Consider the following 22783-nt stretch of genomic DNA (forward strand, 5'->3'; position numbering starts at 1 on the left):
TGTGTGTGTGTGTGTGTGTGTGTGTGTGTGTGTGTGTGTGTGTGTGTATGTATGTGTGTGTGTGTGTGTGTGTGTGTGTGTGTGTGTGTGTGTGTGTGTGTGTGTGTGTGTGTGTGTGTGTGTGTGTGTGTGTGTGTGTGTGTGTGTGTGTGTGTGTGTGTGTGTGTGTGTGAAGTGACATTCTCCAGGGCTGCTTTCTGAAAGCTTGAAGAGGAATGTAAAAGCGAGTTTCATCGTCCTCTCAGAAATATCAGCGCAGCGCCGATGGAGTGGAGCTACACCAAAACTTCTTGGAATTCCTCACGCAGACTCACACATCGTTTGTCTTCAGAGGAAATGCATGAACCAATAATAATAACAATAAAGCTAAGTGAGGAAAAAAAAAATTCTCCATCAACAATCCAGACAATCACAGACTGACTTTTACTAATGCGCTGTTGTCTGAATGGATTAACGTCCCTGCAGCTAAATAATCTAGAGCTGCATGGGGAGGTTACAACAGCAGAAGGTGTCACATGTTGAACATATATTCTTTACAGGCTCTACCTCTAGTGTTAAGCGTCTCATTGATCAAACAGGACACATCAGTTTGCACCAGATGACACGAAACAATGAGCTAAACGTATTTATTTGGCCACAAAGAGTCTTCCAGCATATATCTGACCTGAACACTGTGATCCCAGTGGGAGAACATGAAGTGACCACGAGATCAGATGGTGATAATACTGATTCATCCTCCAGAAAACAGCTCCATGATGGTCTTTACATGTTAGCAGCCTAAATGTCAACATGCACCTTGAGAATAACTGCATTTACGAGCATTCATGTCAAATGTGTTCTCCAGAGGGTCCTCACACCAAAAAGCTAGGAAAAAGTAGAGAAACTGCATTTTCTGAAAAAATGCACAGTTGTTAAAGTTGAACAGAGTTGCTAAAGCTAAAATAAGCTGAACAGTAGCTAAGAGCTAAAAGAAGTAAAACATCAGGTAAATGGCAAACATCAAAACACTGGCTAACACCTAAAAGTAGCAAAAGACTTGCAAAAAGTTAATTGTACAAAACAGCCGGCTAAAAGTAACAAGTATAAAAGCAGCAAACTGTTAGATAAATGTAGTACCGTATTTTCCACCCTATAAGTCACATCAGTCCAAATATGTCTATTAAAGTGGAAAAAGCCATAAATATGTCGCTTCACTGTATAAGTCACATCTATTACACGTCACCACTGACAACACGGAAATGTGGGCCGGTGTTGTGCCAAAAATTGATTGACTGCCAAATGGTGGCCGTGGGAGTGTGCACGGGAGGACTTTAACAGGAATTTAACAATATTAACACTTAAAACAATTATTTGTTTGATCAAAATTATAGTAAATGTGTGTCTCAGTCTAACTTTTCCTTAATAAATGCACTTTGACGGTTAAATCAGCTGCATTTCTTGGGGGCGGTGCAGTGAAATGAAGCTGATTTGACTGTTGCTCCAAGCGAGCTGGACGACGGTGGCAGTGTATGGCAAGCTGATTGTGTCATTAATAGCCACATTTACCTATTACATGACACAACGGCATGCCATACTTCTCGATTGCCATCTAGCAGCTGAAAATGATCGTGTTTAATATTTTCAGTAAGAATGAATGAAAACGGTCATATCTCAGCCAAAAACTGGTTTATAAATATGGGGGGAAAAGTCCATAAATAAACTGCTTTGGTGTATAAGTCGCAGGACATGCAAATTATGTAAAAAAACGCGACTTATAGGCCAAAAAAAAATTGGTACAAGGTAAGCTAAAAGTTAAATAGTAATGGGATAGCTAAAAAGTAAAAGTAGCAAAAGGCTAGTTAAATGTAAATGTGAACAAAAAGCTAAATGTAACACAAGGTTAGCTAAGAGTTAAAATAGTAAAAGGGTTACTAAAAGTAAAGGTAACAAAGAGCTAGCCAAATGCTAAACATAGCAGTGAAAATAAAAGTACCAAAAAGCTATCTAAAATCTTAAAATATCATAAATTTGTTAAAAGTAGCATAAGGTCCCAGCAGTTCTTCCTCTGATTTTATCCTCAAATGGTGTCCCCACTGAGTTTGTTGATTCCTATAAATATTTGGGTATCTTGGTCGACTCACATCTCTCTTTTAAGCTCCATGTGGAAAACTTGATAAAGAAACTGAAAGTTAAACTTGGTTTCTTTTTCAGAAACAGATCCTGTCTAACCCTGAATGCTAGAAAACACCTTGTATCTGTGACTTTCCTTCCCTCCATTGATTACGGTGACATTATTTACATGAACACTCCTACAAGAACCCTGCAGATGTTGGATGCTGTCTATCATGGTGCACTAAGATTAATAACTGGCTGTGATTATCGTACCCACCACTGCACCCTGTATTCACTGGTTAACTGGACATCATTAACTTCACGCAGACTCTCTCACTGGTACATTTTCATCTTTAAATCACTTCTTGGTCTGCTGCCTTCATACATCTCCTCCTACATGTCTCTGCGTGAGTGCAGCTACAGCGTGCGCTCTCAGGACATTATTACCTGCAGTGTTCTCTCAGTGAGGACTGAACTTTCCAAAAGCGCCTTCTCCTATTCCGCTCCTGTTTCCTGGAATATCTTACAAAAAGACTTGAAGCTCTTGACCTCTCTAAGTGTCTTCAAACATCTGTTAAGTTCCTGGCACAAACCATTGCAGACATGTTCCTGTTTTTAGTTTTCTAAATCGCCTTATAATTTAGCTGTTTTTTGTTACTTTTTTTAGCCATCCTATTTGTTAAAAAAAACAAAAACTGGAGTGTTACTTTTTATAACTGTTTATTGTTGTCACTGTTGTCCATTGTTGTCATCATTCTTTGTTGAAATCAGGTCTCTCTTGTAAATGAGTCCCCGAGGCTCAATGGGATTTACCTGTCTAAATAAAGGTTGAATGAACGCACAGTGCTGGAAATCCATCGCTTTGTCTTCCTCTACTGGGCTGCATGAACATTACATCAACTTTCACCGTCTTTTGCGACGCGACGTGATGACGTAAATGAAACGCGACTAAAACGTATTTGTTATTCGCCAGGAGGAGGAGAGAGAAGTGTTTATATTCCTGTATCGTTTTCAAACATGTCTTTTCTGCGGATCTGCGCCTCAACAAGCAGACGTGTCGCCTCCAGCACCGCAGCTGTGGACTCGATCTTCACCGGTTCGTGTTTCTTTAAAAATAAACTAATCCAAACACGAGAGAAGGTCATCTGATTTCTAACAACAATATGGACACGCTGGTCCATATCGTATAAAACAAAATAGAGTATGCTGCATTCATAGTAAAGAATAAAGCGTTTAAATGTTACATTTCACAAAGAAAAATGCAGCTTTTTTACTTCCAGAAGCTTGAAGTAGAAGTTTGGTGTAGCAAAGTAAAAATTTGCATCTAACAGTCTTATGCTTAAAGTTCCTCAAGCATGAAAGGTCGGATTGTAAGGCAGAAGTAATAAATTGTCCATTTGGAAAGTTTAGTAACATTCTTACTAAATCTTTATTTTATTTCATTTTTACTGCAATGATTATTACCCCTCAAATGAGCTGGACAGAAGGAAAAAACAAAAAGCTCTAAATAAGGTTATTATAGCATTATCTGTGAAAATGTTTTAGATATATATATATATATATATATGTGTGTGTATTTATTTGGGGCAGCACGGTGGTGCAACTGGTAGAGCTGCTGCCTCTCAGCGAGCAGGTCCCTGGTTCAAATCCCGGTCCGGGGGTCTTTCTGGGTGGAGTTTGCATGTTCTCTCCGTGCATGCGTGGGTTTTCTCCAGGTACTCCAGTTTCCTCCCACAGACCAAAAACATGCATGTTAGACTGATTGGTAACTCTAAATTGTCTCTAGGTGTGAGAGTGGATGGTTGTTTGTCTCTATGTGTCTCTGTGATGGACTGGAGACCTGTCCAGGGTGTACCCCGCCCCTCGCACAGTCATTGCTGGACATGGGCACCGACGATCCCCGTGACCCAAAAATGGAATAAGCGGGTAAAGATAATGGATGGATGGATGGATGAATGGATGTATTTATTTATGTATTAATTAATTAATTAGGGGTGCATCGATAAATCGGCCGGCCGATTTATCAGCCCCTATTTCCTTAATTTTGGGAAATCGGCCAAAACTTGCACGAGAAACCGATTGTACCAATTTTTTGGATTTACCAATTTCAGAGCACTACCTCATGGCCAGTTAAAACCAGTTTGTATTGTTTCTAGGATATTGTTCAAGGGCATGTTTTTCAATAAAATAATATTGAAAAATTGAAGGTGCATTGTGACTTTATAACAACTGACAGTGTCACTTATAAAACTAAATCGGTATCGGACAGAAAACTGCAATCGGTGCACCCCCAATGTATATATATACAAACCGGATTCCAAAAAAGTTGGGACACTAAACAAATTGTGAATAAAAACTGAATGCAATGATGTGGAGGTGCCAACATCTAATATTTTATTCAGAATAGAACACAAATCACAGATCAAAAGTTTAAACTGAGAGAATGTATCATTTTAAGGGAAAAATCTATTGTTTCCAAATTTCATGGCGTCAACAAATCCCAAAAAAGTTGGGACAAGTCCATTTTTACCACTGTGTGGCATCCCCCCTTCTTCTTACAACACTCAACAGACGTCTGGGGACAGAGGAGACCAGTTTCTCAAGATTAGAAATAGGAATGCTCTCCCATTCATGTCTAATACAGGCCTCTAACTGTTCAATCGTCTTGGGCCTTCTTTGTCGCACCTTCCTCTTTATGATGCGCCAAATGTTCTCTATAGGTGAAAGATCTGGACTGCAGGCTGGACATTTCAGTACCTGGATCCTTCTCCTACGTAGCCATGATGTTGTGATTGCTGCAGAATGTGGTCTGGCATTATCGTGTTGAAAAATGCAGGGTCTTCCCTGAAAGAGATGACGTCTAGATGGGAGCATATGTTGTTCTAGAACCTGAACATAGTTCTCTGCATTAATGGTGCCTTTCCAGACATGCAAGCTGCCCATGCCACAAGCGCTCATGCAACCCCATACCATCAGTGATGCAGACTTCTTAACGGAGCGTTGATAACAACTTGGGCTATCCTTGTCCTCTCTGGTCTGGATGACATGGCGTCCCAATGTTCCATAAAGAACTTCAAATCATGACTCATCTGACCACAGAACAGTCTTCCATTTTGCCACACTCCATTTTAAATGACCCCTGGCCCAGTGCAAACGTCTGAGCTTGTGGAGCTTGCTTAGAAATGGCTTCCTCTTTGCACTGTAGAGTTTCAGCTGGCAACGGCGGATGGCACGGTGGATTGTGTTCACTGACAATGCTTTCTGGAAGTATTCCTGAGCCCATTTTGTTATTTCCTTGACAGTGGCATTCCTGTTTGAGGTGCAGTGACGTTTAAGGGCCCAGAGATCATGAGCACCCAGTAGAGTTTTACAGCTTTGACCCTTACGTACAGCGATTGTTCCAGGTTCTCTGAATCTTTTGATGATGTTATGCACGGTTGATGATGATAACTTAAAAGTCTTTACTATTTTATGCTGGGTAACACCATTCTGGTATTGCTGCACTATCTTTCTGCGCAACAATGGTGGAATTGGTGATCCTCTTACCATCTTGGCTTCTGAGAGACACTGACACTCTGAGAAGCTCTTTTTATACCCAATCATGTTGTCAATTGACCTAATTAGTGTTAACTGGTCTTCCAGCTGTTCGTCATATGCACAATTTACTTTTTCCAGCCACTTATTGCTACTTGTCCCAACTTTTTGTGGATTTGTTTACACTGTGAAACTTTGAATCAACATATTTTTCCTTTAAAATGTTACTCAGATTAAACTTTTGATCTGTCATCTATGTTATATTACGAATAAAATATTGACATTTGCATCTCAACATCATTGCATTCAGTTTTTATTCACAATTTTGTTTAGTGTCCCAACTTTTTTGGAATCCGGTTTGTGTATATATATATAGTATGTGTATATATATATATATATATATATATATATATATATAATTAGCTTACCAGTACATTATCATCATCACACCAAAAATATTTTTTGCCTGTTTATTTGTCTGCCTATTAGCAAAATATTTCATGAGCCACTTAATGGATTTTAATGAAACTGTCAGAAAATCATCTGATGACTGCCACAGCCAGCTGACCTTGAAAACACAAACATCAATAATTCAGTCACTTTCTCAGGTACAGGCTGAACGTTGGGTTGATAAGTGTCCACATGTTGATGTGAACGTCGCTGTTAGATGCAGCGTAGGAGTTTGTGATGACTGAAAATTCACCGCTCGTTTGATTCTTTGTGTATCTTGTTCAGGATGTGTGCGGACGACCAGTGGAGTCGTGAAGGACAGTGAGCCACTGAGGAAGGCCAAAACCCCACAGGGGCGCTTTGATGCCCCCGAAGAGACGAGCAAAGACGTTCTAGAAAGTGAGGAAGAAGAGGGAACTGTCCCTCTTTGTTTGAGACACATTCTGAATGTAAAAAGTTGAGATCCTAAGCATCAGTTTGTTTATGTAGATGTAGTAACACATCCCTGCCCCCAGAAGAAGACCCTGAATCTTCTGTCTTTAACACAACAGGAAGATTTCATGGTAAATGGTTGAATTAGCTGCTCACATCATCAGTTTCAGGGAAGTGTCCTCCTGGGTGTGTTGCCTTCTGAGGGAGCTCTGAAACAGCTGCTTACTCAGAAACACTGAAGAAGTAAATGCTGAAAAATAAATTCTTCAATTTGGGTCACGTTAAAGTTTCTCTGAAAAGAACTGAGTCCGTACTTTTTCTCTGCTGAAGTGAAGTGAAACCTTCACTGCTTCCACAGTGGTCCATGTGGTCCTGATGAGAAAGGAAGAGGAACCACCAGGTAAAGATTGTTCTCTTGTTTTCCTTCAGAATTCCCAGATGATGTGAACCCAGCAACCAAGGAAAGAGGTGGTCCTCGGGGTCCAGAGCCCACCCGCTACGGGGACTGGGAGAGGAAGGGCCGCTGCGTGGACTTTTAGCTCCAACTCCTGGATTATGAAGACGTGCAGTCCACGTGGAGGCGCTGTGACAGATCCTGGGTGCTTCTGCTGTGGGATGATCACGGACGGTGGAGAGAAGCTTCCTGAACAAAGAAGTTGCCCAAACTTCATGTCTTGTGTGTCATTTCAAAGATGAACCTCTTTAGTGACTGTTTTTGAAGAAAAGTGGTTCCGTGTACATTTTAGATCTGAACTCGTTTCTTCTAATACTGTAAATGATGTGAGGCATTTATGTCTAATCCACAACAATTCACAACTTCTGTCTAAACTCATACTTTTTTCCTTTCATCATAAAAACCGTGTGTTTCGTGGTTCAGACTCAAACGAGCTGCCTCTACAGCGTCTGCAACGATGACTCCAGAAGCTCGTGTTTGTTTCAGCCTGGACTTGTGTTTTTAATCATTTGTTTTACTTTTTCCTGTAGGGATTTTATTGTAAAGATTAGGATCCATTTTCTGCATTTGAGCAGGCGACATAGAACCCAATAATCAGAGTAAGTTTTATCAACCTGTAGATGTTCCTGTGTTTAATAATAATCAGCTGTTATGAAGTTCATTAATTGAAAACCAGGGATGCACCGACTGCAGTTTTCTGGCTGATCACTGATCTAAAATACCTGACCTGCTGATTCTGATTTTGTTTTCTAAGTGACACTGTCGGGCATTATAAGGTCACAAATCTTATTTTATTGAAAAACGTACCCTTGAACATTATCCTAGAAACAAACTTGTTTTAACTGGCCATGAGGTTGTGCTCTGAAATATAAATGAAGTTCAGACAATTGTTAAAACTACAAATATCTGTAAAATCTGTTTCTCATGTATCGGCTGATTTCCCAAAATTAAAGAAATCGGGGCCAATTCATCGATTCCTATTAAAAATACTACAAAGTATTTTAGAGCTCACGCCAAATGTGACATGAAAGACGTCCTGCAGGGCTTAGAGACGTGGAAGCACAGGTAAGAGGTTTAGGAAGTTATGTTTGTCATGCAGGTTAACATCAGGTCAACGATGCAATGAAATGTTGAGGATGAGAAGAAGAACAGATTTCTACATGCCATGAAGGTACAAGATAAAGAAAACGTCTTCAGCTACAGAACAAAAGTCCAGTTGTTTTTGCTTTTAATCTTGTTTGGAGGTACAAAATAAAGAACCAAAAAGTACAAAAGAAATATAATATTTACAAGGCCCAAAAGAAAAACCGTAACAACATTCATTGAACCTTTATTTCTACAGGTTAGTCTCATTGAGCCTCGAGGACTCATTCACAAGAGAGACCTGTTTTTAACAAAGAACACAGATGAGGTACAGAGACAATCATATGAAAGCATTAAAATGAAAAGTAAATAAAAGAAATGAAATAAAAACAAAATCCGTTAATCATTAAGTGATGTAAAATACTAAAAACAGGAACAGTCTGTTTTTCCCAGGAACTTAACTGATGTTTAAAATCACTTGAATAAGTCAGGGTCAAGAGCTTCAGATCTTTTTGTAAGATATTCCAGGAAACAGGAGAAGAAACTTTTGCCTAGTTCAGTCGTCACTGAGGGAACACTGCAGGTAATAATGTCCTGAGAGCGCACGCTGTAGCTGCACTCACGCAGAGACATGTAGGAGGAGATGTATGAAGGCAGCAGACCAAGAAGTGAGTAACATGGTAGAATATAACGGTGCAAGTAGGATGAATTGGTATAAATATGTATTTCACAGGTAGTAATAAAAGCTTAAATGCACATGAAATAAATAGTACATCTAACATAGAGCACATCTATCAACTTGGGGCAGCTGTGGCTGAGTGGTTAGAGCAGTCGTCTTCCAATGCAAGAGTTGGGGGTTCAAATCCACCAGCAGTCACATGTCCAAGTGTCCCTGGGCAAGACACTGAACTCCCCATTGCATCTGATGTGTGTCCCATCAGTGTATGAATGTGACCTAAAGCACTGATTAGTCTCTTTACAATGATTTGGAAGTAGAGCTGGTGTGTGTGTCAAACATTTTATTTTTCCATCTTCTGCATTATCACACCTGATTAAAGGCCTCATCTGTTTGGAAAGGTCCTGCAAACATCTCCGTTAGTGTCTGGTTCACAGGTGAAGGTACCTGCCACCCAATCATCCAGGACCTCAGATTAGGTTGGGTTTTGTCACAACCCCTAAAAACACATGAACGCCTTTGATCGGGTCGAAAATATGAGCTGAACCCAATAAAAGAAGTTTTGTGAGAAAAGTCTGGCAAACCGGAAAAGATCTGAAAAATCCAGATTTAAAAGTTTCTTGATTTTATTACATAAAAAAGCTTCAAATGATGTAAGTATTGAGTTGACTATGCTGACTTCTAGTGGTACTAATACTCATTGTTTTTAAATTGTTCTATACCAGAAGGTGTCTACACAGTCTTGAAAATATTATAGTGGAAATTGATTATAGTGTTTTCAGGTTTGGATAAGAGTGGAAAAGATGTTGGTGTTCCCAGAATCTTTTGCATGCTTTCATGTTTTTTCACGTTTTCTACTTTTCTACTCTGGCTCTCGATCAAGGTGGACGCTCTCCATCCTCCCTGTTCTCCTCTTCCTCCTGCTTTGCTCTCTGTGTGTTTGGAGCTCCTGGTACACATCTCCCGAATGAAAAACACGATTATGGATCTGGTGAGCTGGACTTTCAATGCAATCGACAAAATCTTTTCAACAAAACGCCAGGGTCCTGGAGAACCCTCTTGTCCAACTGAGACTCACACTGCAGGGTACATCACAGATCCGTGGGGAGTGTGGCAGCTGATGTGTCTCTCAGTCCTGTCTCAGGAGAATGATGAAGACATTTACATATTTGCATTTATGATAGCAGGGACTCTGCTTTTTGACATCGGTGGCTCTGTTTTATCGACTTTTGAAGAAGACCTCGGCAGCAGTTTTGGCCACGACAAAGCGTCTGAGTCAGTGTGAAGGTTTAGTTCATGCTATGAGTACTTAAAATCAGCTGATTTACGAGCTAAACTGTAAGATGGAGGCGATTTGTGAGAATCGCAGGCCACCTGCAGCTCCTAGAACTTGTCAGCATGTTGGGATCAACCTTGAAGGAGGCTCATAACACGGATCAGTGGAGTGGATACCCATAAATTTGACCATTTTGAACCGGAAAGTTCCAGCAGGACTCAAGGCTGACGAGGAAAAACAGTCTGCCTCAAGAAAATCAACAATTGTGGCTTATCTGAATCTGACTCCCCCGTTTGGCCTCGGATACGAGCCGACTATCAAATTTCTCCTGGGACATGGGTAACTAGGGACAAAGCTTTGTCTATCAAAACCCCCACCCCCCTCTGAGAACTTCTATGAATGCTTATCAGAACTGCCGGCTGAAATAACATCAGAACTATGGCCGATCTGAAAGTGTCCATGGACAAATCTCAACGTCTTGACATCAAATGCATATGTCATGTGTCTATAAATGTGCTTGCTGGTAGAGTTTTTTGATGTCTCAGACTGTGTCCTGATAGGACAAGATATGAAGAGATCTTTTTTGTAATACCATTATCCATCCTCATGGTTCTTACCCTTTTTCTATCTAAAAGTATTCTGATAAAGAATAAGGTTTTTAGCAGCAGCAACGTGCACTCCGTCCATCTTTCGGACGACTGTACAAACGTAATCTCACTGTATTTTGGTCCAATGATAATAAAGCTTATTCTGATTCTGATGTTGTATTTTCTTAATTCAGCTGTTTGTGTTTCTTCTAAAGCTGGGATTACTAACTTCTGGAAATTAAAATAAGAAAAACAGATCTTTGTTTTATACCAGGAGCATCTGAACTTTTTCATATGTGGGCCAAAAGTGTCCAGATGAAAGGACTCATGGACCACAAAAATATGAATTTAACTCAACGTGAGCAATATTTAGGAGAAAGGACAAAAGTTTGCTAATTTTGGTGGAGAAAGAGTTTTACATTGCTGTAGATCCAAAACATTAAAAGCCTCATAAGCACTAAGTTTAGATTTTTTATTAAAAATTATTTAATATATTTGATGTGTTGGGTCTATGTTTGTTGTTTTCTTGTGTTTGGAAAGTTCATTTTAGTTTGTTCTCAGCAACAAAAACATAATTTGAGTAAGTGTCCTCTTAAAAATGGTTCGATCAGCCTTTTGGACCATGGACAGCCCAAAAGACAGATGGAAGTTCTGAAAAGTTGTCAGTCACTACAACAGATTGAAGGTTTAATAAAGTTGATCAACTCATATGCAGATGATATCACGTTATATTCATTTTAAAATGTCCAATTTCCCACTTGATTATTTTATCAACTGCAATATTTTGCCAAGTTTTATGAATCATTATGTAAAAGTCTCTTTTCTGGTAGCAATCAGTAAAGGTTTTTGATGTTTTGTACCATGAAGTGAAAATAAGAAGGTATAACCAAATGTTTGTATTTTGTTTAATATTGATCATGTTTAGAAAATTGGTTTTCATCCGTTTTGCTGTTAAACCTAAACATTATATTAAAAAAACAACATTTTTCAGTCAGGTCATCTGGACAGTTTCTTTTTTTTTTGTGCTGAAACGTTTCACTTTCGATCCGGAAGGCTTCATCAGTCAAGGAAACACACAACAAAACTGATTCTTCCCCCAACAGCTTACTCCAAGGTGGAACAAACCAGTTCTGCTTGTGATAAGATAGTCTCTTTGGTACGGATCAAAGGATCGAAGACAAAATGTTTCAGCACAAAAAAGAAACTGTCCAGATGACCTGACTGAAAAATGTTGGATTATATACCTGGATTATTGAGCATGGACTTTGTTGTTGTTTTCAACCAGTTTGACAAGACTGTCAACAAGGAAGAGGGCCGGCAATGGAGGAGGGGAGACCACAGTACATATTAACTTCTTTTCAGGCTACATTTTGGTTTTTGATGGTAGGAGTTTGTAAAATTTGATTTAAAAAAAAAAAGTTTTAATTTGCCTAAAAACAAATTCAGAATCAGTACACAAAATTCTCAAAAATTTCACACAAGTATTGAAGTAATTGTGCATCTTTCGTAGTAGGAGATAGTTGTTTGACATTTTAAAATTCCATAGTTTTATAGATATTAAAACTTCATCAATGTACAAACGTAGTAAATTGGCACAAGTTTTACTTTCAAATACTGAATGTGGGTTTAATAAAAGTCTCGTCTTTTTGAAGTTTGCATGCAGTTCTAAGTTTGTCCACTAGGTGAAAGTAAAGAGTCACATCCGCCTGATTTTTCATGGTGCCTTTAAGTACTGTCGAAAAGATGGAGACTTCAACTTGCATTAAAACTTTGTTGCGCTTTTGCCACGTAGTGTGTGTGTTTGGGTAAGTTATTCTGTAGTTTTAAAATGGCCTCATTTCTAAAACAGTGTACCCTTGTTTTCATCTCGTACTGCAAGATGTTGTTGCTTACCTTTCATAAATATTACAGCTTGTGGAAAACGCCTCTTGAAATAAACGGAGCTTCGTTTGTGATGTGTGCAGAGTTGGTTCATAGAGAACAGAGGCAGCAGTGTGAGGGGCCTGAAGGCAACATGGTGGAGCTTTTTGAGGAAGGGGCAGCGTTTTCATCAAACAGCGACTGAGCAACGAAACACTCGGCTCATCATAGAGGTGAATATTAACCTTCTTACTTATTTTTATTAATATTTTTGGTTTAAATGGCCGCTTGATGTATCGTTTCGCAGTTTTCTTTTTGGATGATTGTGAAAATGGATGGTTTTACTTCCGCTCACGGGCTGTGGTGGACAAAGGAATGAGTCAGATGCTCTGAAGATTAATAACAGTTAGAAGTTCATAATATTATAATATAACATGGACACGGTGGTGACACTGGTGGCTCAGCGCCTTTGTGCAGGTAGGCTTTGGTTGCTATGGTTACAAGTCCTCTAGTTTTTGGTCTGCTCTGTAAGTTTGCAAAGAGGAACAAAAACACGGCACATAAAAGTTAGTTCAATCCCTTATTTTATAAATCTATATATCTATATATAGATATATAGATGGATAGATGGATAAAGAAATAAGAGCCTTCACATTGATAAAGTTGTGTATCAATCAGCCATAACATTATAACCTCAGGCCTTTGAAGGGACAGTTCATTCTGGATCGCCTGATCGGATCATTGAGATAATAGTGAGCAACTTCCTGTTTTCTTCCTTAAACCATGTTTGCAGTGTGACAGGAAGCTGATAGAGGCCATTGCCATCAGAGAACTTGGTTCCCATGAAGCTGTGGAGAGGGTTGTGTGTGTTTTCTCTCCTGGACTTGTTGTAATAGAAGCATGAAGAGCTGTGGATGTTCAGCAGCAGTGTTAAGATGAGTGTTTCAGATCAGTAGACATCCTTCCACTGCGTTGTGCTTCAGCTCTGTTGTTGTCGTGAATGATTGTAGGTGCTTTTGTCATTAGATGCTCTGCAACATGATATTCATCCATCCATCCATCCATCCACTATCTTTACCCGCTTCTTCCATTTTGGGTCACAGGGGTCGCTGGTGCCCATGTCCAGCAATCACTGTGCGAGGGGCGGGGTACACCCTGGACGGGTCGCAAGTCCATCACAGGGACACATAGAGACAAACAAGACAAACAACCATTCAGTCTCTCACTCACACCCAGGGACAATTTAGAGTTACCAATCAGCCTAACATGCGTGTTTTTGGTCTGTGGGAGGAAACTGGAGTACCTGGAGAAAACCCACGCATGCACGGAGAGAACATGCAAACTCCACCCAGAAAGGCCCCCGGACCAGGATTTGAACCAGGGACCTGCTCGCTGAGAGACAGCAGCTCCACCAGTTGTGCCTCCGTGCTGCCCCTTTTATTAATCCCAAAGGGAAATTAAATAATTGTAACTCATCATCCTGGTTTCATTTTTTAATTCAACCTTTATTTCTACAGGTTAGTCTCATTGAGCCTCGAGGACTCATTCACAAGAGAGACCTGATTTAGACAAAGAACACAGATGACAACAGTAGGCAATCATGTAAAAAGCATATAAAATGAAAGTAAATGGAAGAAATTATATTGAAAACCCCAGCTACATTATAAAGTGATATCAAATACTAAAAACAGGAACATGTCTGCGTTGGTTTGTGCCAGGAACTTATCAGTTGTTTAAAGTCACATAGAGGTCAAGGTCAAGAGCTTCAAGTCTTTTTGTAAGATATTCCAGGAAACAGTAGCAGAGTAGGAGAAGGCCCTTTTGTCTAGTTCAGTCCGCACTGAGGGAACACTGCAGGTAATAATGTCCTGAGAGCGCACGCTGTAGCTGCACTCACACAGAGACATGTAGGAGGAGATGTATGAAGGCAGCAGACCAAGAAGTGATTTAAAGATCTTCTAGATCCATTAAAGAGTTGTTCTAGATGCTGATGACTGTGGGCAGGAAGGATCTCTTGTAGTGATCTGTCTTACAGCGGATCTGAAGAAGCCTCTGACTGGAAGATACTCACTTGTTGTATGACAGTCTGATAGAGAGGGTGCTTCGGGTTGTGATGTTCAAACGTGACATTTAAAAAAAAAAAACTGTGACATTCATACACCACATGACTACTTGGACTGGCCTTTACTTTTCATTTACATCAGTGAGCACTGGTCACCCAAGACTTTGTTGTTTCAGTTTTCCTTGTGGTAGGTCCTCCTGACAACTACAAGTCCAGAACAATAGCAGCAGTTCTGGTGATTGCATGACACAGCTGTCCAACTATCACAACTTTGTTTTGGTCATAGTTGCTGAAAACTTCCTGATCTTTTTTTCTGGAACTAACATAACTTCAAAGAGGAAAGGTTCACTTGCTAAAACATCTAACCATTGTACATCAAGATAGTTGCAGCTTTTGTTTTCATCTTTTAGGGCGGCTGTGGCTGAGTGGTTAGAGCAGTCGTCCTCCAATGTTGGGGGTTCGAATCCACCAGCAGTCACATGTCGAAGTGTCCCTGGGCAAGACACTGAACCCCTCGTTGCCTCTGATGTGTGTCCCATCAGTGTATGAATGTGATAAAGCTCTGATTAGTCTCTTTAGAATGATTTGTTCAATTAGCTTTGTAGAGATCTAGTATAGAGCTGTATGAATGGGTGAATGAGGCACAGATTGTAGTGTAAAGCGCTTTGAGTATCTCGATAAGATAGAAAGGCGTTATATAAGTACAGTCCATTTACCATCTTGTGGCTGATCAATATCTGATGACATTGTGTTGTTCAGTTTTAAAATCTGAGGTACCCTGATCCCAAACATACAGTTTCTGTCATGGGAAAGTGACAACTCATTAACAAATCTGTGGTTGGATCAGTGAGATTCAAAGTTTTGTAATTTATTACAAATATGTAAAGTTTTTTACAGGATTAATAGCTGGATGCAGTTTAAAATGAGCAAGTCAGGATTTGTTTTTATTGGTATAAAATATACAGTGGACATGGATGTCTGAACACTGAAACTCTGAACACTTGTGGTGTATCTTTACCTATATCTGGTAATCCCACCATCATGTTCTGTCATCTCCCTGAAGTCTCAATTGTCCAAACAAACAAACAAAAAACTGTTATGCCACTTTTGCAAAAACATTGCAAGGGTTACATAAGAACATGAGTGACACTCACAATTTAGCAACTTTGTTGCAGCCAGGGGAGCGTCTAGATCTGACTTTTAAGGGTGCTTATCCCCCATTGCTGAAAATGGCTCTTGGCTTGAATAACGCAACGGTGGCCATGTAAGTTCAATAATTAACAGTTATTTTATTGGGTCAGACGAGTATGTTTGCACAGATACAAACATTTTATACTGAACATTGTAATCTTGAAATAAATAAAGAAAACAAACACTGTACACAATTTCCATTCATACCGCAAATATCACTGAAATAATTCTACCAGTAAATTAATTAAGGATGCATTACCATTATGAACTTGCCCATTGCAAAATATCTTTGCATTACAAATTTCCATTTGAAAAAAAGATGTTGATAATGAGTCTCCCCTTATAAATGTGGTTAAGAAATTTATAATGACCTTGGCTGCTGTTCATTATCTTCTCTCCTGGGCTACCTCCCTGCTGTCAAACAAAAAGTAATGTCAAGAATTTCTTATTCCAAGGAGTACAAGCCAGGTTACACTTATCAACATATTTACCGGTATATATTTATTTATTTTAAACATTGGTTTACTAGGCAGCCCAGCGGGGTTGTTTTATAATCCCTTACCTGAACGTGGCTGTGAGCCATCCATCCATTATTTTCCGCTTATTTTGAAGTTTGGACACGGGCGTAGCAGCTTGAGCAGGGAGCTCCAGCCACCTCTTCCAGCTCTCCTGGGAGGATTCCAAGGTGTTCCCAAGCCAATCGAGAGACAAAGTCTCTCCAGTGTGTCCTAGGTCTTCCCTGGGATCTCCTCCCTGTTGGACATACCCGAAGCACCTCTCTAGGGAGACGCCCAGGGAGCATCCTTACCAGATGCCCGAACCACCTCAACTTGCTCCTCTCGATGTGGAGGAGCAGTGGTTCTACTCTGAGTCTCTCCTGGTAACTGAACTTCTCACCATATCTCCAAGGGAGAGTCCAGTTACCCTGCAGAGGAAACTCATTTCAAACACCTGTATCCACGATCTCATTCTTTTGGTCACTACCCAGAGCTCATGACCATAGGTGAGGGAAAGAACATAGACTGACCGCTAAACAGAGCTTTGCCTTACAGCTCAGCTCTCTCTTCACCACAACGAACCAGTACTGAGTCCGCAATACTGCAGATGCTGCACCAATCTGTCAATCTCACGCTCCATTCTTCCCTCACTCATGAACAAAACCCCGAGATTAACTCCTCCACTTGAGGCAGAACCTCGACCCGAACAGAGCAATCCACCTTTTTCCAGTTGAGGACCATGGCCTCAGATTTGGAGGTGCTGATTCTCATCCCAGCCGCTTCACACTCGGCTGTGAATCACTCCAGTGAGAGCTGAAGATCACTGCACAATGATGCCAACAGGACCACATCATCTGCAAAGAGCAGAGATGGAATCCTGAGGCCATCGAACCGGAAACCCTCCGCCCCCTGGCTGCACCGAGAAATTCTGTCCATAAAAGTTATGAACAGAATCGGTGAGCCTATTATCTTAAAAAAAAAAAAGCAAATGTCCATCTGTGGAAAAGTAGACATTGTGATTCAGGGTTTTGCTGCTCCACTATTTAAGTTCATTGTCCATGATGTGGGCCTATCATAGTTACAGTACAAATCGCCTTCACAGGCAAAGAAATGTAGCCTAATATGGGCTAACCTTAAAAAATAACTAATACAGTAGGTAGACCTACATATATAAAAGCAGTGGCATAAAGTAGGCTAACTAACTGTTTCCTTTCTAGCCACAGTCCAAGAAATGTACCAGTAGTGTAGCCTAAGTTAACTTTTAGGAAAATAAATCACTGACCAATATGAAATGATAATAATAATCACTCCTTCTTACCATTGACCTAACCTACATAAAGCAATATGATCATCATCCATCATGTTTATTAGTAGTTTAAAATACTTAATTAATACTCCAGTAGTAGGCTAGGTCTACTGTAGCTTTACCCATTTGTAGGTCAAGACACAAACATGCAGTATTAAGGAACAGAGTACAAACAGCCTTCAGGAATTGTTTCTGTAAGAACCATTGTCAAATATTTTATTCAGAGTCAGAGTTTCTTTATTGTCATTCGCACCTCATGTGGTACATGTGGTGGAGCGAAATTATGTACACAAGGTCCCAGTTACATCCAACAATAAAATGTATAAGAAAAACAGTAATAACATCTAAGATATGAACTAAGAAAAACATCAACTAAATATACACTAAGCACTCATAACATAAAAACATTGAACATCAGCAAAAAAAACATGAACATGAGTCTGTGTGAGCAGATGAGCACGCATGAACACATCAACATTGAAACAGATCAGCAGCAACATGAAACAGATCAGCAGCAACATGAAACAGATCAGCAGCAACATGATATGGTTTTTCACAGTGATTATTCTAGTTAGAGATTCATGAGTCTCACAGCCTCAGGGTAGAAGCTGTTCCTCAGTCTAGTGGTTCTACACTTAATGCTCCTCAACCTCCTTCCTGAGGGGAGTGTGGCAAAAAGTGTGTGTGCTGGGTGAGTGGGGTCCTTCATGATGCAGGTGGCCCTCTTCCTGCATCTAGAGGTGTAGATGTCTGTGATGGTGGGGAGGCTGACTCCGACAGACTTCTGTGCAGCCTTCACCACTCTCTGCAAAGCTTTTCTTTCTGCAGCTGTGCAGCCTCCATGCCACACGTTGATGCTGGAGCACAGGATGCTCTCCACTACACACCTGTAGAAGGAGGTGAGGACTGAGCTTCCCAGACCAGCTCGCCTCAGCCGTCTGAGGAAGTAGAGTCTCTGATGAGCTTTCTTGATCAGGCTGGTGGTGTTGTTGCTCCAGCTGAGGTTGTCATTCATGTGTACACCCAAGTACTTGTAGCTGGAGACCACTTCCACCGCAGATCCTCTTATGTTCAGGGGGGTGTAGATGTTTTTGTTCCTTCTGAAGTCCACAATCATCTCCTTCTTCTTCTTCACATTGATGTGAAGGTTATTCTCTTTGCACCAGCTCTCCAGGGGTTCCACCTCTTGCATGTAGATGGACTCATCATTGTTTGTGATGCATCCCACCACCGCTGTATCATCTGCACAAAGAAAGAACAATTAAGACAAAGAAGACAAGCAAAAAATAAATAATTAAAAAAATCAAAAATACTAATAACTTAAAATAGTTACTGCTGTGGATGTTTTTATGCCGCAGAGCGACACAGGGCAATAACTCACAGTGAAATTCAGTATTTAAAAGTGTAAATTTTACATTACACAACCTATTAAAGACTTTGTATAAAATCAGTTTAGTTTTAACAAAGACTAAACTTATACAACCAGAAGTTACAACATATATCTACATATAAAACACACAAAACAAAACACAACCAGCTTTAATCATTAACCTTTAATTTAACCATTTAGCATACAATGTAATTATGATTAAAAAAATTGAATATTTCCTTTCAGTTACCGTCGTACAGACAAACATGTGGTGTTTCATGTTTATCACTGTTGTAATCAGCTGATCATGAGGTCGACCGCAGGTCTTTATCCAACTTTTACATTTTTCCAAACTTGGTTTAGTGTTTGAAATGGAAAAAAACTGTATTCCACCATCTAAATGTTCAGGGTAACACGTGTCTGAATTACATGTTCCCCAGTGACAATATTTAACCATTTCTTCTGAGGATTTTTCTTGAAATCCCTCTGACTGCAAAGTGTTCGAAATGCAAAACCCCAACAAAGTTATCAGATAAAAATGGGGTGCAGCTCCTGCAGGTAAGGGGCATTCGTTTACCTTCAGGACAAATTGCGATCACCGATTGGTCAGTTGCTGACGAGCATACTGAATTGATTGACAGATGGCATCGAGGATCTGACTCCGGGGGGGGGGGGGGGGGGCATAGATTTTACTGGGTTGTGAGTGTCATCATTAATCCATATTTGTTCCAAATTGATTCAATATTTTTGGTGAATCTAAGGTTTGAGAATTGAGTTTCCTTGCAAAATAGTATTGATGGTTTCTTAATTTTTCAGGGGTGCTTGAGCATCCCTAAAAAGAGGCTAAAATGGCCACTGCTTGCAGGAATATTGCTGTACACTTTTGCCAAACTCTAGGTACATACATTTTACAAATGTGTTAAAAATATGATTTCTGAAAACTGAAATTTTGCTAATTTTCTGTCAATTTTGAATTTCCAACTACCATTCGTCTCCAACAACTGCTTTACAGTCACATTGTTGAATAGACAGCTTAGTTAGAGGTGCTGTTTTTACTCAAAATAAATTAAAATGTTATTTAAATGAATCTGTGTGACCCACTAGGTTACAAACAAAAGTTAAGCCATTAAGAATCATGGTGGTAGTCCCCCTTCTGTTTCTTTATCTTATGAGTGTTAGCCGACCTATCATACACTCGTGTCACTGATAACAATAATGTTATTGCTGTTATAATGTAAAATGTGATCTGTGAAAAAGGCATAAAGATCTTAGAATCATTATGATTTTAAACAAGGCTGTTTGTTATAGAGTGTTCCTGTTAAACGAGGAAGCACTCTGGTGTTCCCTCCATGTCTTTGGTCTGGTTTATCCTTCTGACGTCCTCTTGAATCTACCTCTACCCTCTTTGGTCTATCGCCATGGAAACATAGAGGCTTATGTGAGGAGGCTTACCGACCACGCCACATGCTGAGAATATTAATATACAAATATAATATAGTGATAATTTTCAATACCAAGACAAATGTCTCTTACACAGACAGAAATATCAAACATCTCCATAACTCAACAACAAACACAATATCATCTGTTTGGAGGAACACCGTTTGAGTGAGATTATTATGTATTGTTTAGTTTAACAGGTATAGTCAGTATATTTAGAACAATTATTTAATGAGCAATTATCAAAAACAATGCATTGTTGTACCTCATTTGTTAGTCTGTATTTATTGAGATATTGGGGTTCATTCACACCAGCCCTGTTCAGTCTGCTTTAATTAAACTCTAATCTCAGGTCTCTCTTGTAAATGAGTCCTTGAGGCTCAATGGGATTAACCTGTCTAAATAAAGGTTGAATGAATAGTCTGTTTGCCTACAAAGTCTGGTTCTTTTGGGGAGCTGTGAATGTGCAATTGAACTCTGATACGGACCAAAAAAGCGAACTCTGGTCTGCCTAAGTACTTGGGTCTTGAATCGGTTGAAGTGAACTCGAATGTGGTTCAAATGCAGTGTGAACGCAAGTGGAACGGAGACCGCTCCAAAAACAGGAAGTGGACTACAGCGCAGGGCATTCTGGGTAAATACAACCAAAACAAACGTGCATTTCTTTTACCTCATACGGAGCCGTCTCAGCTGCCTTGTGTGGAAAAACAACATTCTCCATGGTCTTCTGCCTCATCTTCCACTCATGCTGAGTTGCTGGAAAAGGACTAAACAGAAATCCTAAAACCGCTAACATTTGACGCCCCTCCGTTTTTTTTTTTTTATTTATAGAAGAAGAAGAAGAAGTGTCTTCTTCAGAGGTTTTTGTGTTGTTTCCTTTTGGTGCAGCGCCACCACAGGCGAGGGGGGGGGACAGGTTGGTTCAACAGGTGGGCTCGATTGACTCGGATTGTTTTCACACCTGATAGTCCGGTAGACTCGGTTCGGTTGGGGACCAATATTCATGACATTTTGTTTACATTTGAGCTGGTGAGTTTGCATTCACACTGCACTGTGCAGTCGAGTCAACCTGTTGAACCAACCTGTTCCCCCGCTCGCCTGTGGGGGCGCTGCACCACAAACTACTGAAAGAAACGACACTAAAACCTCTGAAGACACTTAATGACAATTATATGTCATTACAACATCTGAGGAAGGAAGAACATAAATGTGCTGATGTTTTTACACAAATACGTCATGCACGCCTGCTGATAATATAAACATCTCCCTCTGAGGCTTTGTGTTAAACCACATGCGCACACACACGCGCGGACAGACGCTATATTTCTATCAACATGGCGGCAGATACACTGCTTTCAGAACTACGATTGATGGAATATATTTTTAATCTCGTAGTTAATCTACGTCAGATTCCATGTGCTGTGACCAACATCTGTGTTGGAAGAGACACGATCTGATCCAGTTCTAATATCACTGTTTATAGAACGAGGCACGCGCACACGTCGCGCTGCACTAGAACATACTATGTGCTAAATAATAAGTTTAATGATAATAAACAGTATTTATCTTAAGTTTGCGATATATAATGAAGCTATCTGGACATTATGTAATTCAAATTATATGATTAAAATGATACTAAACATATTGCATGTGATTAAAGTTGAAAATGAAGACATCAGGTTTAATTTTTATTTTATTTATTTATTCAGCACCACAAACTGTATGTCACACAAACACTGATAATTAAACTGAACTCACGATTAAAAACAAGTTAACTATAAACTGCATTAATGAACTGGACTCTGGTCCTACGTTGTTCATCTGGCTCGTTCAGGCTGTCACTCCTTTGATGAATGCAGCTTAAAACATTGAATGGATTACATAAAAGAACTGAGGGGAATCTTAAATAAATAGTTCATCCAACATCTTTCTCTTCGACGTCCTCCTGCAGTTCATCTGGGCCGAGCCTCGTTCAGAACCAGTCCACCTGGTGGAAGGACAGCTCCTTCTTCTTTCAGGAAAAATAAAAAACTCAGTTGGTTGTTTTGTAACTGAAGTAAACACAAGCAAACGTTATTAAGAACATTTGATTTACCTGCAGTAAATCAGATACTGATTATCACGGAATAAAGTCCGACATTGTTGACTTGGTTCTGGTCCACTCAGCGACCGGTGTGGAGCTGTTAGACGAAGCGGTCCCGCTTGGTGTCAAATCTGTCGACTCTCATCCAAAATCCACCTTTAACTTGTCGTTACGTTGTTGTTAGCTGATTAGCCCAGTGGAAAACGGCGTGCCGAGGCAGCACGCATGCGCATTAGGTGAAGGTACAAAATTCACAGCGCCATCTAATGACCCGACTGGTAACTACAGCGGATTCGGGAGGGTGGGGGGGAATCCTCCGGATGCATGTAAACCCAAAATCCGACCGTGTCAACGCAAATCTTTTTCTCTAATTAACATAGAAAAAAACCTAC

General features: G+C 40.0%; 3 protein-coding genes across 3 annotated transcripts in view; all 3 read left to right on the forward strand.

Annotated features, from left to right (window-relative positions):
* hells (helicase, lymphoid specific) overlaps positions 1-22783 on the forward strand; it is a 119527-nt gene that overhangs the window by 17208 nt on the left and 79536 nt on the right. The window lies entirely within an intron of this gene.
* The window catches only part of cep68 (centrosomal protein 68), a gene marked incomplete at its 5' end in the record, with an annotated part of 50067 nt that overhangs the window by 5461 nt on the left and 21823 nt on the right, over positions 1-22783 (forward strand).
* sdhaf4 (succinate dehydrogenase complex assembly factor 4) lies at positions 3081-7263 on the forward strand. Its single transcript, XM_037680922.1, has 3 exons — positions 3081-3187; positions 6361-6474; positions 6937-7263. The coding sequence occupies exons 1-3, from the start codon at positions 3109-3111 to the stop codon at positions 7044-7046; spliced, it is 303 nt and encodes a 100-aa protein (XP_037536850.1). The 5' UTR covers positions 3081-3108; the 3' UTR covers positions 7047-7263.

This window comes from Nematolebias whitei, chromosome 1 (genome assembly GCF_014905685.2).
Source record: "Nematolebias whitei isolate Nwh7 chromosome 1, NemWhi1, whole genome shotgun sequence".
Lineage (NCBI taxonomy): Eukaryota > Metazoa > Chordata > Actinopteri > Cyprinodontiformes > Rivulidae > Nematolebias > Nematolebias whitei.